The sequence below is a fragment of the Suricata suricatta genome, chromosome 8 (assembly GCF_006229205.1).
Source record: "Suricata suricatta isolate VVHF042 chromosome 8, meerkat_22Aug2017_6uvM2_HiC, whole genome shotgun sequence".
Classification (NCBI taxonomy): Eukaryota; Metazoa; Chordata; class Mammalia; order Carnivora; family Herpestidae; genus Suricata; species Suricata suricatta.
The window spans coordinates 122,776,408-122,792,464 of NC_043707.1; the positions used below are offsets into that span (position 1 = coordinate 122,776,408).

Below are 16,057 nucleotides of genomic sequence, written 5' to 3' on the forward strand. Positions count from 1 at the left end.
CCCGGCCGCCGAGCCCCCGGCCTCCGAGCCGCCGCCGCCGCCACAGCCGCCGCCTGCACCGTCTGGGCGATCCGTGTCGCTGGACGTCCAATCGCTGGAGTCCCCAGAGCCAGGCGGCGGCGGCGCTCCGGGCTGGGGACTGGCGTCGGCGCCCCAGCTCTGCGGAGAGAAGCGCTCCGCGCCCAGCACTTCCACCAGCGCGCGCTCCAGGCCGCAGTAGTTGAAGAAGCGCTCCTTCTCCGACAAGGGCAGTGAGCATGTGGGGCACAGCGCCCTCTTTCCTGCCTCTTCCGGGGCATCTTGGGGAGCGGCCCAAACCCCAGGAGCCGCTGGTCGCTCGGTTGGGCCCGGACTGCTGGTGGTGGCGTCGCGGGGGGCACCCAGGAAGAGGCGCCGGACCAGCCCCTGACCCTTGGCGTTCTCTTTGTTCACCGAAGCCTTGCAGTCCCGCTTCTGGCGGTAGAAGATGAGGGAGTCAGGTCTTGGCAGCCGCCTGCCGCTGCTCCGGCGGGCGGGCCTGGGTGTCCTGGGCGATGCAGGGGGCCCCAGCTCATTGTAGGGGTGCGGGGTGAGCGGTCCGGGACCCCCACGCAGGGCTGGCTCCTGGCGTCGTGCTATCACTTGGTGTGTCTTGACATACTTGGCTTTGTCGGCCTCCAGCCTCTCCACTGCGCTGGGGGTCCGTCCCCTGGACGGGGTGGAGGGAGAGGCCAAGATCATCTTAGCAGAGCTGGGCAGGATAGTTCCCCATAAGCCACTGGAGTTAGGCAGCTAGTTGAGGAGCCAAGAGCAATTGGTCTGGGCTCCCTGGTGCCTACAGGGAAAGATGAATGGTCAGGGGGAAAGAGTAGATGGCCCTGCACCTCTCCTGAATGCATTCCTGGCAATAGGATCAGCCAGCCACCCCTCCCCCATCCAAATCAACCAGTGCGTGCCCAGGGGGCAGAAGGTCAGGCTATCTCTTCCCTGCTCCCTCCCCTATCCCTCAAAGACGTTGAGTAGGGGCTCTCCGGCTGCCCAGAAAAAACGCCCCTTTGAGAGTGTCCCAATCCGGCCACAGAGCCATGCCAAGCAAGCATCAGCAAGCAGGAGGACACTTGGAAAAGGAAATGGGGCTGGTCCCAGCTCAGTTCCCGAAAGTGGCCTCAACCGGAAAAAATACCTCTTCCCAACCCAGCAACTCTGAGTCCAAGACAAGAAGGCTCCCCAGCCACAGGCTGGCCCTGGTGGGGCCCACCCTTCCCGCCCCCAAGCACCTGGGGTCAGGGATATAACTACAGGGTAGGAGCCTCCAGTAATTGCAGCCAACTGCCCTGCCCAGTCCCAGCAGGGCCGTAGGAAAGGAGAGGGAAGGGGGTCATGAGGTCAGATCAGCCAGCTACCTGCCACCTCTGTACCCCTGCCAAGGGACTTCCACAATGGCTAACTGTAAACATCACCTCTGCATTTCCATTTCACGGAAACGGAAACTGGTAGAGAGCAATGGGCTCGCTCAGGTCTTACTGAGAGTTAGTGGGTGGGATTGGAACCCAGGCTCTAACCTTGCACTGCAGAACTAGTTCAGCAGGCACCTATCAGAACTTCCCTCCTGTGTTTTGCTTCTATTCCTGCTGCTATAAAACCAAGCAGTGTCCATGAGACGTGGTCCCTTTGCCTCCCTCAAAAGTTCCCTCCACAAATTCTTCCCCATAACCAGCCAGCATTCCCGGAAATCTGCCCTCGTAAATCTGCCCTTGGGGGGGGTCCCTGCCATCTTCTCATCCTGAGACCCTGTGACCCTTGTCCCCCACCTCCCCTCTGCCACTGGGGAAGGGGACGTGGAGCGGTTGTAAATCAAGACAGTTCCAGTGGCAGTAACACAGAGGGCCACCCACAAGGCTCAGCAAATCCCATGACACCCCTGCTCTCCACAACCTGAATCCTCCATTCAGTTGAAAAGGACACATAAGTTCTGGGGGCCTAGGGGACCTCCAGGAGGCAACAAAAGAACAGAACTTGCCAGGGATGGAGGGAGGGCCCCCCCAATCCCCCACAAGAGGCCTTGGAACAGAGACCTTGCCAAACCCTTCAGCCCAGCATAGCTGGTTCAGCTTTACTCTCTCTGTCTCTGTCTCTGTCTCTCTCTCACACACACATTCCCCTATCTAGTGTTTAGTAAGTCAGTCCACAGGTAGTTGGTGGTTGGGAACTCAGGCAGCAAGGAGAGCCTGGCAGGGTCCTCCCGCTCGGCTCTCAAGACCAGGCAATGGGTCAGATTCCAAGGTCCCAGGAGGGCACTGTGCTTGTCTGACCTCATGGGTATCTTCCCACCCCCTCCTCTTCCCAGCCCAGAGCAGCAAGGCTATAAAAAGTCCCTAAACATAGGGACCAAAATAATCCACCATCCACTGTGTCTTCTTCCCTGCCTCCTGGGTTGGCCCTGATGCTCGACCACAGATGTTCCACCCCAGAAGCCTGGCAGACATCAGGGTGCCCTCCGTCTGTTTGCCCACCTTCTCCCAGTCCTGTGGTTAATGGTCTGAGCTTTGCTCATAGCTTCAGCTCTGGACGTGGGCTGGAGGACTTGTTTGGGGCTTCCCTTGCTCTAGGGTCCCTGAGTGCCTTCCCACCCCAGCCTCGGCTCAGGATGCACTCACCTCTGTGTATGGAGGCTGAATGCAGGGGTCCCTGGGGCAGGACCACAGGAGGGCAGGAGGGACAGCAAGGACTGGAAGTAACTTTGGTGGCAGCCAAACCTCACTCTCCACAGGAAAAGGCAAAGGGAGAGAGTCTCCACCTCCCCCCCTCCAGATTAACCCTCGCCTTCCTGACCAGGAGCCTGGTCTCCAGTTAACTCCTTCCTGGTCAGTCTCAGTGCTGGAGAGGACCGTTGGCCCAGGTTCAGCCCTTTGATTTTACAGGCCCGGACAGGTTAAGTGATTTGTGTGGAGGCACAGGGAGCTTGGGGCACTGCCAGGACCCCAAATAAGGTCTCCTGATTCCTGAGCTTCCTCCAGAAGCCTGGGGTAGGGACATGCTATTCACGTGGGGCCAGTCCCCTCTGCTAGGTGTTGGCAGAACCTCTTGGTTAAAATGGGAAGGCAGAGCAGGGTCCTGACCGACTGTGCTTAGTTTCCTCTGTAGCAGGTTTAGGCCTGTCCTGGTTGGGGTGTGTGGATGGTGTTAGGCCTGCTCTCCCTAGGGGTGAGGCCAGGAATCTGCAGCCTAAGGGCGGGGGCATGGGTGCTGCAGATGTGCAGGGTGAACCTGTCCTAGCAAGTCTTGGCAAGACAGCCACCTTGGAGCCCATTGGAGGTGCCTCTGCCCATGGTCCTCTGATGGCCAATGAGATTGGCTGGGAAGAGGTGGTGAAGGAAGGATTCGGGGGCCAAGCCTGGGTCCTTTGGCCTCCTTTCTCCCTTGCCCCATCAGGAACTTCTAGAGCTGACATCTCATGTCTCAAGGGGGAGCCCTGTCCCCCCAGTGCTGGTGCCAGGAGATCTCTTCCCCTCACCCCAGTAAACTATAGCACCCAAACTTCAAAGACAAGGCCCCTGTCAAGGGGCCCCTGCCCTGTCTAGCTGGCCACTTTCCACAAATCCCTTTCTCTCCCCCATAGAACTTTTAATGTCCGCAAAGCACATTCACACCTGTACTCTCCTTTGTCTTTCCTAAAAACCCTAGGGAGTGCCCCCCAACCAGCAGGAGTGACCACCCCACTTGATGGATAAAGAAACAGGATCTTGCCAAAACCCAACACCAAACCACTCTCCACTGTACCCTCTGTCTGTAAAGTAAGGTAATGAGACTGAAAAAAATCAGAGGCCCATTTGCTGGTAAGAGATTTTCATCACCTAGTTAAAGGAAGTCTTTTTGTTTTGTTTTTATCCATGATATAGTTCCCTATTGTATTATTACAGCTCATTGCAAAATGCTTTCATCTTCATGATCACAATTCATCCCTAGGACAATCTTTGGGGTGTAGCTGGTCGTAGTTCCCCATTTGACAGTTGAGAATACTGAGACCCAGAGACGTGAAATGACTGATCCAAGCTCACGCAATGCAAAGAACTTTTATTGGGAGATTAATATACCCTGGGCACTGTCCTGTGTGTGCTTCACACCATCATTAATACATTTAATCCTCAAAACAACCCCGTGAAAGGGGTACCTTCATTCTCCTAACTTTTTAGATGCAAGTTGGGGTCCTGGCCCAAAGTGGTGAGATCTGGCCATGAAGGGGTTAAGCGTGGAGGCTGGCCAGGGCCCAGCTGGGATGCTGTCAATGGCAGGAAACCTGGCCTGTGAAGGAGGGGGAGGATGGGGCTGTCTGACAACCCCCATCCCTTTGGTCTTAAAGGAGCATCCGGGTTGGGTTGGGTGCAAGGGCAGGTGGGGAGGGGTTGGGGGTTGGAGGGGTGGGAAGTGGGGAGTTGGCTTCTCAGCTCGGGCTCTTTTCTAGGGACCACGGACAGATGCTGGGCTATAGAAAGAGGGGATTTGGAGTGGAATGCAGGTGCTGCCCTGGGACAGCCCCTGGTCTGATGAGGGTGACTAGAAGTGACTCTCTCCTTATAGGAGCACTCAGTCAGATGGGGGAGGCAGCTTCCCAGACCTCAAGGCGCCCAGTCAGAGAGAGGAGACACAGCTCTGCCCTCAGGAGTCCAAAGAGGTGGGGGATGGTCAAGGAGCTCCCAGTCTGAGGGGTGACAGTACCCTTTCCGGGGATGCCAATAGACACAGACCCTCTACTGTACTGGCGGAGCAGGGTCAGACTGGATTGGCCTTCTGGGTGAGAAAGCCCTGAAAGTCAGCGAGAGTGGGGAGATCATGGGGTGGAGCTACAGCAGCCTGCCCTGCCTGTCTCTGGGTCACCCTGCAATGAACGGATCATCTGTCTTTCTTGTGATGGATCCCTAGGGACATCCTTAAAGTGGCTCCTTCCGGTGCTAGAGCCAGGACCTTGGGCCTGTGGGAGGCCAAATCTGAGTGATATTTCCTTCCTATTTCCAAGCTCATTCCCGGATCACCTTGATGATAGGTTGGAAATGGCCTGAGTCAGAACTGGCTCCTTCCGGAGAAGGGAGTGGGGGGTTGGGGCACCGAGTGGGGGAGGCTGGGAGAGCAGCACTGGTCAGTGTCGGGAATAATGAGATGGCTCAGAGAGGCCTTCAAAGCCAGCCTCAGACCCCTGACCCACATTGTCACCTCCCTTAGCAGCCAGCCACAGGCCCCTCACCACAGCCGCCCACACACCTCAGCCCTGCCTTTGATTTTAACCCGGGTGTAACTACTCATGGGCTGTGTGGCCTTGAGCAAGAACTTAACCTCTCTGAGTTTCCTTCTGTGTAAAATGGGAATGAGAAGACCCGGTCTCGAGTGGCACAAAGAAGGGGCCACTGAGAAAGTCCCTGGTGCCTCAAGGTGCTTGTCAATGTTAGACGGATCTGCCTCTTAGCCCCTGCCCTGCAATGACACCTCCACCTTTCGGTCCTCACCCCACAGCTCAGCTACTGTCAACAAATCATTCTGAACACTGCTCTGTGCTGTGGGGTCCGCAGTTGGGGCAGATGAGGTTTTTCAAAGAGGGGGTATCTGGGCCTGGAAGGGATTTCTGGCAGGGGTGGGAAGTTGGGCCAGGGTCTGGAGGAGGGGGGCATTGTGGGAGGGATGGTGAAAGCTACAGGCTCCAAAGCAGCAGGGGCCAGGGTGCCCAGGAGGGCCAGAGGCTGGAGAAAGGAAGGGACTGCAGGGGGTGTGGAGAGGGGAGGGAAGGAGAGGGAGAGAGAGGGAGGAGTGGAAGAGGGAGAGAGGGAGCAGGAGGAGTGAGGGAGAGAGGGAGATGGAGGGAGAGAGGAGGGAGAGAGAAAAAGGAGAAGAAGAGGGAGAGAGGGACAGAGAGGAGAGGCTCAGGAGGGCTGAGAGAGAAGGGAGGAGATGCACGAGCTGGTGGGGGGTCCTGAGAAATGGCAGCCCAGAGGAGAGACGGGGCTTCGGTAGGGGTCAGGATCTGCCAGCAAGAGGGGCCCCAGCACCACGAGAGGGGGCCCCCTCCGCTGGCCACGGGCGCCCCCGCAGCAATTAGAGCAGCTATCCTGTCATTCGGGGCCTTCCGTTTAGGAAAGAATCTCAGCCACAACAATAGCCTGGCTCCCGCTCTCCCAGGAGGGGTGCGGCCTCTGGGCCGAGCCGTTGCCGGGCACTCGCCGGGCGAGGGAGGGGCGGTGGGGTCGCGGAGAGGAAGGTGTCATTAAACGAGTCGCCGGCGAGCACAGCGCCTCCGAGCTGGGCTGTCCGCTCTCGCGGCGCGGCGCCTACCGCCCAGGCTCAGAATAAGGAAACCACGTCCGCGTACCCTGCGCAGGGCGCGGGGCGCTCCGCTTGGCCCGGTACCTGCTTCTTACCACACGCTAGGGAGCCGGCCCTGGCGGAGAAGTGACTCGGCCAAGGTCACACAGCTTGCGGGCGGCAGAGCCGGGCCTGCTCTTGCGCAGATGTGCTCTCCCTCCCCGCGGGTGGGGCCCGGGCACCCCGCGCTTGCTGCGCTTCCCCACCCCCTTGCACCCCGCGCCCCCACGCCTTCCTCTGCGCGCCTCAGCAAGGGCGCCTCTAGATCCAGTGCAAAGAACCCAAACCACCCAGTCTCCACCGAGCCGAGTAGGGAACACACGCGTGGGAGCGAAGTGGGGGACGGGGTTCGCGTGGAACGCGGCAACGAGAAATGCATCCCTCCTGCAGGCATTGACAAATACGCGTTCCTAACGACAAGTTGAAAAAATGTGTGTGTGTGTGTGTGTGTGTGTGTGTGTGTGTTTTGCACAGAGAAAGTCATGAAAATATGAAACATAACTGAATTTATTATTGCACATTATGGGTATTTTGATGAAGGGCCGACAATAGTGGATGAGTAAGAAAATAAACGTATGAGTAATTCACAAACTGTTCTATCTTTATTCCGTAAAGTCTATTTTTCTTGTCTTGATTTAAGCAAAGTTACTAAATATGTTGTTATAGTGAAAAATGTAGAGGTGCGTGGCTGGCTCAGTCATTAGCGCATGTGACTGTTGATCTCAGGGCCATGAGTTCTAGACCCGGGTTGGGTGTAGAAACTGCTTAAAAAAAAAAAAATTCGGCATCACTTACATTCTACTGACAGTGCCCTGTTAGCCTCTCTGCAGTGGTTTTAGGTTTGGTTGTTTTTTTTTTTATTATTACATTCTATTTGGTGAAAGTTTGATCTGTTGAAATAGTAGGAAATGGAACTGAACATAATTTTAATTTTTTAAATATTTATCTGAGAGAAAGAATGAGTGGGGGAGGGGCAGAGAGAGATGGAGACACAGACAGAATCCAACTCAGGCTCCAGGCTCTGAGCACTTAGCACAGAGCACAACTCAGCGCTCCAACTGCCAGATCATGACCTAATCTGAAGTCAGATGCTTAACCCACTGAGCCACGTAGGTGCTATGAACATAAAAATCTTAAAGCAATACTTAAATTTGGAGATGAACTATGAATGTTGTATATAGCATGTTGAAGCATTTATTTTTTTTTTAATGTTTATTTATTTATTTTTGAGAGAGAACAAGCGAGCAGCGGAGGGTCAGAGAGAGAGGGAGAGAGAGAGAATCCCAAGCAGACTCTGCACTGTCAACAGAGAACCTGATTCGAAACTTGAACCCATGAACCGTAAGATGATGACCTGAGGGGCGCCTGGGTGGCTCAGTCGGTTAAGCCTCCGACTTCGGCTCAGGTCAGATCTCACATTCATGGGTTCGAGCCCCACGTCAGGCTCTGTGCTGATAACTAACTCAGAGCCTGGAGCCTGCTTCAGATTCTGTGTCTCCTTCTCTCTCTGCCCCTCCCCTTCTCATGCTCTGTCTCTCTCTGTATCAAAAATAAATAAAACATTAAAAAAAAAAGGTGATGACCTGAGCCAAAGTCAGATGCTTAACTCACTGAACCACCCAGGCATTTATTTTTTTATTTTTTCAACTTTATTTATTTATTTATTTATTTATTTATTTATTTTTTAAATGTTTTATTTATTTTTGATACAGAGAAAGACAGAGCATGAGAGGGGGAGGGGCATAGAGAGAAGGAGACACAGAATCTGAAGCAGGCTCCAGGCTCTGAGCTAGCTGTCCACACAGAGCCTGACGCGGGGCTTGAACCCACGAACGTGAGATCTGACCCGAGCCGAAGTCGGAGGCTTAACAGACTGAGCCACCCAGGCACCCCTTTATTTATTTATTTTAAGCAATCTCTACATCCAATGCGGCTTGAAGCCACAGCCCCAAGATCGAGTTGCATGCTCCCTCCAACTGAGCCAGCCAGGCACCCCAACATGTTCAAGCATTTAAATGGGGGTGTATATGGTAAAGTATCATTACCACAGAAAGTGTTACAATGTATTTTAATAGCATCATTCATCTCTCTCTCTATCTGATATCATAGTTTCTCCATCTCTTAAAGCAATGCCTAGGTTCGTAACAGTCAAGTATCGGCACCACACTTCCTGAACATTATGCCTAGCCTACATTTACAATTTTTTTATGTCTTTATTTTATTTTGAGAGACAGAGGCAGAGAGCAAGCGGGGGAGGGGCAGATTGAGAGGGGGACACAGTATCTGAAGCAGGCTCCAGGCTCTGAGCTGTCAGCACAGAGCCCCATGCGGGGCTCGAACCCACATACTGTGAGATCATGACCTAAGCTGAAGTCTGACGCTTAACCTACTGAACCACCCAGGCACCCCTCCACTTACAAATTTAAGAGTAAAGTATGGGGCACCTGGCTGGCTCAGTCAGTAGAGCATGCGACTCTTGATCTCGAGGTCGTGAGTTCAAGCCCTGAATAGAACTTACACAAAACAACACAAAGCAAATATAAGAGAAAAATACGTTAACACTGCAAAATGTCCGTCAACCGTCATATGTTACTATTGCAAATATCCATACGTTGGAACACATGAAGTGGAGCGAGAAAATAGATGTTCGGCACTTGCTGGGAAACCACATGCTCCCGCCAGGCATTCCTGCTCTCCAGGAGGAAGGACTTGACCGGATCCATCTGTCTCACCTAAAGTCCTCACCACTCAGTCCTGTCCACACTCTGAACCATGGCTGTCTCTGATGTCAGCAACAGGGCAAAGCTTCACAGCCTTTGGATGCAGTGATCTTTTGTTCCAAAGACCTAGAGCAAGAGGTGTGGAGAAACATTTGTTTCCCGGGGGCTGAATGGTGTTAGGTTCGAGAGAAGATGTTGAGGATTACAGCGTATACTGTGCAGTGCCGAGATGCCTGTGTAGGCTTTGATAAATGACTTTTGGGGTGATTTTGATATTGGGGCCCTTCTAGTCAGTTCTAAGGGTGGCACAGAGCTATGGCCAGGAAGGTGTTGTGTCACATTGAACATAGCCAGTGATAGGAACCTACCCTTCTGTATGTGAGGAGAGTAATTCCAAGAGAAGGTGTAGGTTGAGAACTGGGCAAATAACCAGAAAAGTGAGTATGACAACCATCATCCCTAATAACATCGCAGCATTGTAACTAACCCCTTAATATTGTCGCTGGTTTATAGTCGTCACCTGCTTCACAGTCACTGGCAGCTTGTCCATCGCTCCCAGCACCGTGAACATCTGTGGTTTTGGCCATTCAGCAATTACTCTCACCCTACCCTGACCTTGGCCACCTGTGCTCTCAGAGTGGAGAAACTTGACTCAGGGTGGGGTGCTAGACCTAGCTCTGGTCAGAAAGCCTATCACATTTCTCTGGCGCCAGGACTTCATTTACAGAGGGACATGTAACTCAATTACAGTCAAGGGGACTTTTGCTGAGACTGTTGAGATAAATCTTTCTTTTCCTTGCTGTACCTGGGAAGACAGAGCCCAGAGAGTCCAGCCTGCCTGAAGCCTGAGTCAGCAGAGACGAAGTAATATTGAGAATCAGAGACAGTGAAAATTGACCTTGATGAGTGAAGCAAACCTCTCCGTGGTCTTCACAGTTGGGGAAGCCAATACCTTTCCCTTTGGCTTAACCTTGCTGGGTTGATTTTTCTGTTGCTTACATCCAAAATAAACTGGAAGGCAACATCAATCTCTCAAAACGAGGGTCATCATCACAGCGCCACTAGCATGGAACAAGGGAAGCCTCCATTTGCTAACCATTCTAACGCATCTCCGTAGTAATTTCTCAGAAATGCTGAGCTAATAGCTCCAGGTTTGTTGTGAAGCTGACTCGAAAGAGCAGTAGAAATTCTCATTAAGGAGGCAGGAAGCCGAAGTTCTGGTCCTGACTTTGACGTGAACTCACTCTTGGACTTGAGCAACTCACTCTCTCTTGAGCCTCAGATGCAGATCTATTAAAAGGAGGAAAGTGGATGATCTCAGTGGCTCCTCCATGCTATTTCTTGGTGGAGTCCAGTTGGCTACAAAAAATTTACCTGGCGAACTTACTAACAAGATGGATGCCAAACCTCTGTTCTTGGAGACCCTCATTTGTTAGATATCATGGGGAGTCAAGATGGAAAAACTAGAGGCGCCTGGGTGGCTCAGTCAGTTAAGACTTCGGCTCAGGTCATGATCTCATAGTTCGTGAGTTTGAGCCCCGCATGGGGTTCTCTGCTGTCAGCCCAGAGCCTGCTTCAGATCCTCTGTCCACTTCTCTCTCTGCCCCTCCCTTTCTCACGCTCTCTCTCAAAAATAAACATTGAGGGAAAAAAGAAGGAAAGACTGTAACAGTGGCTTAGACTGATTTTATTGATATGAATGACCTTCCTAGAGATTCTAGATGTAATGTATTATCTCTTGCAGCTGAAAGGAGTTCTGATATTGCTTGTTCAGTTGACTAAAGCTGGTTATTCAACATGACCTGTGCTCAGTGAGGTTGAGATGTCGGCATATCTCTGGTGAATGTGTCTCACGTCTAAGAAGATACGAATGTTGCAGAAGATTTATCATGTGAAACTGTCTACATTTCCTAATCCCATTGAGTACCTTCCCCCCACCCCCCAAGAGGGCTCAGAGGGTAATTCTTCACCTCCGTGTCAAGATAAGCCTAAGTTAGAACACCACCAGGGTCCTTGGAAAGTTTTATGGTGGACGTGCTCTGAAGTTGGGTTATATCGGAAGAGGAACCGCTGAGATGGGCTCCCTGATTTAAAGAGGGTGATGGGGTCCTGGAGGAGGAGAGGCCCAGGGATAGGGCTGAACTGCCAGAGTCAAGGTGAATGCTTTCACTGCAGCATAAAGTGATCACCAGTATGTTTTGACGTGCAGGGGTCTTTGATCAGAGTGTCCTAGGAGTGAAATAGATGAGCAGCTTATGAAATGGATATCACTGAGTTATATAACAGAAAAACCTCCGTCTCTTATGGCCAGAGGCCAAAGGTGAATTGTCACAATGGGGGATCTCAGCCTTGTGTCCTATTTCCAGATCCAAGGCAGTTCATAGAGCTGATGTCCTGATTGAATAGGAGGCCAGGTCCCTTAAGGGAGGACCCTGTAGCACTGCCACAGTGTACAGTGTGTAGTGTGTGGTGTGTAGTGTGTAGTGTGTAGCGTGTAGTGTGTGGCGTGTAGTGTGTGGTGTGTAGTGTGTAGTGTGTAGCGTGCAGTGTGTAGCATGTAGTGTGTGGTGTGTAATGTGTAGTGTGTAGCGTGTAGTGTGTAGCGTGTAGTGTGTGGTGTGTAGTGTGTATAGCATATGTCTTCCTCCAAGGAAGGGGGAAGGGAAAACTCAGACCTTTGAGGAATGACTAGACACTGACTTTGAATTGATGCTAATATTCGGGAACCCAAGATTGAACACGTCTAAAACTAAACTCCTGGTCTATCTCTTATCCCCGCAGATCCATCTCAGTACCTTCCAATTCCACAGGCCCAAACCTTGGAGTCTTCTCGGACACACGTCTTTCCTTCACGTTCCACACTTACTCCATCAGCAACATCGGTTGGCTCTATCTTCGGGACGTATCCGGATTTATGTCACCTCTGTCCCACTGCACTCCTGCCCCACCCCAGTCCGAATGATTGTCTTCTCTTGCCTGGATTGCTGCTGTGCCTGTAAGGCTCCCTTCTAACCTCATCCCCCACAGCAGCTGGATGAGTCCTTTCAAAGTGGAAGTTCATCACCTTGTAGTTTCTCTCGAGTTCCTGAACAGGGCTCCTCTTCGAGTGAAAGCCAATGTCCTCAAAGGCTCCCAAGGCTTTACATGACCCAACCTTATCTCCAGCTGTCCTCCCTCTCAGCCATCCTGCCTCAGATACTTTGAACACATGACCGTGTCTGCCTTAGGGCTGTGAGCCACTACCTGGAATGTCTTCCCTTTAGCTCTCTGCTTTAGGGACTCCGCCTTGTTTTAAGCCTTTGTTCACCTCTCACCCCATTGCGACCTCCCCTGACATTTTATTTAATAATTTTCCAGCATCTTTCTGCATTATTCCTAAGACATTTTATTCTGCTCTTTTTCTTTGCATCTGCTTGTTGTTGTTTTTTTAGCTTAGCACATTCTAACATACTAAATAATTTACTTATTTATGTTCATAAATATTTCCCCCATCTAGAATGTAAGTCCAGGGAGGGCAGGGACTGTTGCTTTGTCACTGATATATCCTGAGCACCTTGAACCGTGCCTTGCACTTAGTGGCGCTCAATACACTTGTTTCATAAATGGATTTTGAAGAAACTCTTGAGAGACTGTGGAGGGGGCTCAAGAGGGTCCCTTGAGAGGGTGCGTCTTGAGACCGAGTGATGCAAAATTCAGGCCCCAGAAGGCCTTCTGAAACCACACAATTTCCTCTTCTGGCCAGTGAGACTGGAGGGAAAGTCATCTGCAGGAGCCTAGGGAAGGTTTCCTGCTCCCAAGGAGACACAGGAAGAAATGGCCACTTTCCTCATCTAGGTGAGCTGTCTAGATGTGATTCTTAGAACTATTTTGGGGGCGCCTGGGTGGCTCAGTCAGTTGAGTGTCCGGCTTTGGCTCAGGTCATGATCTCACAGTTCGTGGGTTCGAACCCCGTGTCAGGCTCTGTGCTGACAGCTAGCTCAGAGCCTGGAGCCTGCTTCAGATTCTGTGTCTCCCTCTCTCTCTGACCCTCCCCTATTCATGCTGTCTCTCTCTCTCTCTCTCTCTGTCTAAAATAAATTTAAAAAAAACAGTAAAAAATAAAATAAAATAAATAAATTTTAAAAATTTGGAAAAAAAAAAAAGAACTCATTTGGTCCTCTGGAACCATGAGGAGAGCAAGTCAAAGGAAAAAGCTGGGGGTGGGTGTGTGGGTATTCTGGGTCCTTTTCTCATAATGCACCCTCAAGGAATGGCTTATGTCCCCATCTGTGGGCGAGCCAGCTGCCTGTGCTAGTCACCTTCTTCAGGGTCTGCCTCTGCTGCTGAGAGCCAGGCCCTTTACTCAAGGACAAGCCCTTCCCAGGGTGGCCCACCTCTGGTGATTGAAGGTGAGGGTATAAAGATCTGGCCTTCTGGCCCAAAGTGGCACATCAGTGACACTGATGAGCAATTTTATTCCAGAGCATTGACTAACTCAAAGACCTTTCTGTGACACGGTGTCCCCATAGGAAGACTACGGGAGTACAGGAACCGAGGGGTGAACGCAGGAGTGACCTCACTTGCTCTCACTCTAACCACCCTCTGAACACCTTGTATTTCCCAGCCCTGCCACTCTCGGCTCTGCTGGGTAAGAGGTCCTGGTTCTCAAAAGGGGAGCACTTCTGCCAAAAGGATCTCCATTGATTATAAGCTCCATCTGCGTGCTGGGGGTTCTGAGCTTCTTGTATCTAGGGACCAGTGGCCAAGAAGAGGGGTCACTGTCATGGCAGAGGTGTTTGACTCTGCTTATGAACAGGAATAAAACTGCTGTTCTGTAATTGGGACAGTCAATTCCAGGTGATCTACTTGGGTACTTCTTGGTGGCCCCTGGCCCAGCTGTGACTGTAAATGGCCAGGTAACGCAAGCCCGGCCTGAGAAGGCCCTGGGAACCAAGGGCTCAGGCTCCTTGAGGATGAGGGTCTGGATCGTGCCACCAGGTGAGCCTCGGAGGCCGGCAGAAGTGGCAGCTGCGGGGGGGGGGGGCAGATCTAGAATGGATGGAGGAGGGGGGACATCATGTGTCTCCCTTGTGGCCGAGACCATCCGTGGTGGTTGGGGACCTAGTTCGTTCCACTGAAATTCCTCTTCCAAGCTTCTCCCGAGACTCCCTGGCCAGTGGACTCCTGAAGGATCTGCCTTTCGAGTGTTTATGGGGAAGTGGATTCGAGCAGCTCCAGGATGGTCTGTGGTAGGCATGAACCTTCTTTCTTCTAAGTTTATTTATTTATTTGGAGAGAGACAGAGACAGTGCGAGTGGAGGAGGGACAGAGAGACAGGGTGAGAGAGAGAGAATCCCAAACAAGCTCAGCACCGTCATCACGGAGCCTGATGCAGGGCTTGAACACATGAAACCGTGAGATCATGACCTGAGCTGAAACCAAGAGTCAAAGCTTAGCCGACTGAGCCACCCAGGCGCCCGACACTAACTTTCAAGAAAGGGCTTGCTGCTCATCTGTGACAAGTGCAGTCGGCCTGAAGCTGCCACCTCCTTTAGGGTGGGCTTTGCCCGCCGAGAGCCCCCTGACACAAGGTCATACCCTTCCCAGGGCAACCTGTATGTGGTGACTGCAAGAGGCGGGGTGTGAAGGTCTGGCCATTCCAGCCTGATGCGGGACACCGACTGGCAGTGCTCATGCCAGGGCTCTGTGCCAGGACCTCAGAGCGAGGTTGCACCATAGTTCACTTCTTCCCCTGCCCTAAGCCTGGTCCCTGCCCCTTCTTTCCCAGGGCTTGTTGCCTAATAAACATCTTTGGCCTAAACTCTCCGGAGGTCTGCTTTCAGAGAACTCAGCCATGACACCAGCAACGTATTACTCTTGGAACATACCCAGCTCCGGGAACAATTTGGCTCCCTCCAACTCCCTGGAGCAGGGACCCCAAGGCCATCTGAAGGGGGCTTCTGAGCAGCTCCTCCAACACACCTTCCTACTCTTTGAAATTTAGACACCCTTTCCCACCTCCTCCCTTCAACATTTGCTCTGCAAACAAATATTAAGCACCCACGGGTTCCAGAGTCTTGATAATTTTTTAACTGTCTTCCAGAGAGAATGGGAGCAAATCTTTTCTCCATAATGGGCCTAGACCCTGAGTGATCGTCTCCCGAGGTTTCGCCACAGGTAGAGGCCATCATTGTCAGCCCTAGTGATCTGAAAGAGATGGGTTTTCAGGAGCCCAGGCCAAGTGCCTTCCGTGACATCTGTGTTAGTTACTTCTTAGAGACCGCCCCCAACAATACTCTGAGATTAGGCGAGCTTGGCACTGTGACACACAGACCACAATGACAGTTTTGTTTCCAAATTATCCCACCCTACCCTCCAATCTTTACAGGAAGCAGGTCAGTGGAATCAAGGAGATACAGAGGCTCATACTGGGGAGAGGTTTCCGAGGGACATACACAGGGCACCTTGCTTTGGAGCAAAGAATCCCAGGCTCGTCCACCAGAGGGCAGGCTTCACCCTTCAAGATGCCTTCCGGATTTCGCCTTCACCTTGGGACTCTCTTTTCCAACCTCCAATCGCCCCAGGGCCCAAACGGCTGCCAGGCATCACTCTGCGCTCCGGGACCTCCACAGCGCTGCGGTTCCTAACCCTGGTGACCACTCCGATAGTTATTTACCTGGATGCTTGGTGCTACTGTAATGCCAGTTAACCGGTAAGAGCAGTAATCCCTTCATTTCTATTTTTCCCCCCTGCAGTTTATGAAATATCTTCACATACATTATTCTCATTTTGTTTGCAAAGCAACTTGGAAAAATAATTTATTATATGGCCACTTAAAAAATGTTTATTTATTTTGAGAGAGAGCGAGCGAGCAGGGGAGGGGCAGAGAGAGAGAAAAGGAGAGAGAATCTCAAGGGGGGCTCCGTGCTGTCAGCCGGGAACCCGAGGCAGGGCTCAGTCTCACGTGAGATCATGACCTGAGCAGAGCTGAAATCAAGAGTTGGACCCTTAAGCGACTGAGCCACCCAGGT

At 52.1% G+C, this 16,057-nt stretch overlaps 1 protein-coding gene across 1 annotated transcript in view; it reads right to left on the reverse strand.

Moving 5' to 3' along the window:
* FAM110D (family with sequence similarity 110 member D) overlaps positions 1 to 2,740 on the reverse strand; it is a 2,993-nt gene extending 253 nt beyond the window's left edge. Inside the window, exons 1-2 of the mRNA XM_029945868.1 lie at positions 2,637 to 2,740; positions 7 to 814 (exon numbers count right to left, since the gene is read on the reverse strand). Coding sequence (XP_029801728.1) covers positions 7 to 720 — 714 coding nt within the window. The 5' untranslated portion in view covers positions 721 to 814; positions 2,637 to 2,740. The remainder of the gene's footprint in view (positions 1 to 6; positions 815 to 2,636) is intronic.
* Positions 2,741 to 16,057: the final 13,317 nt, after the last annotated feature.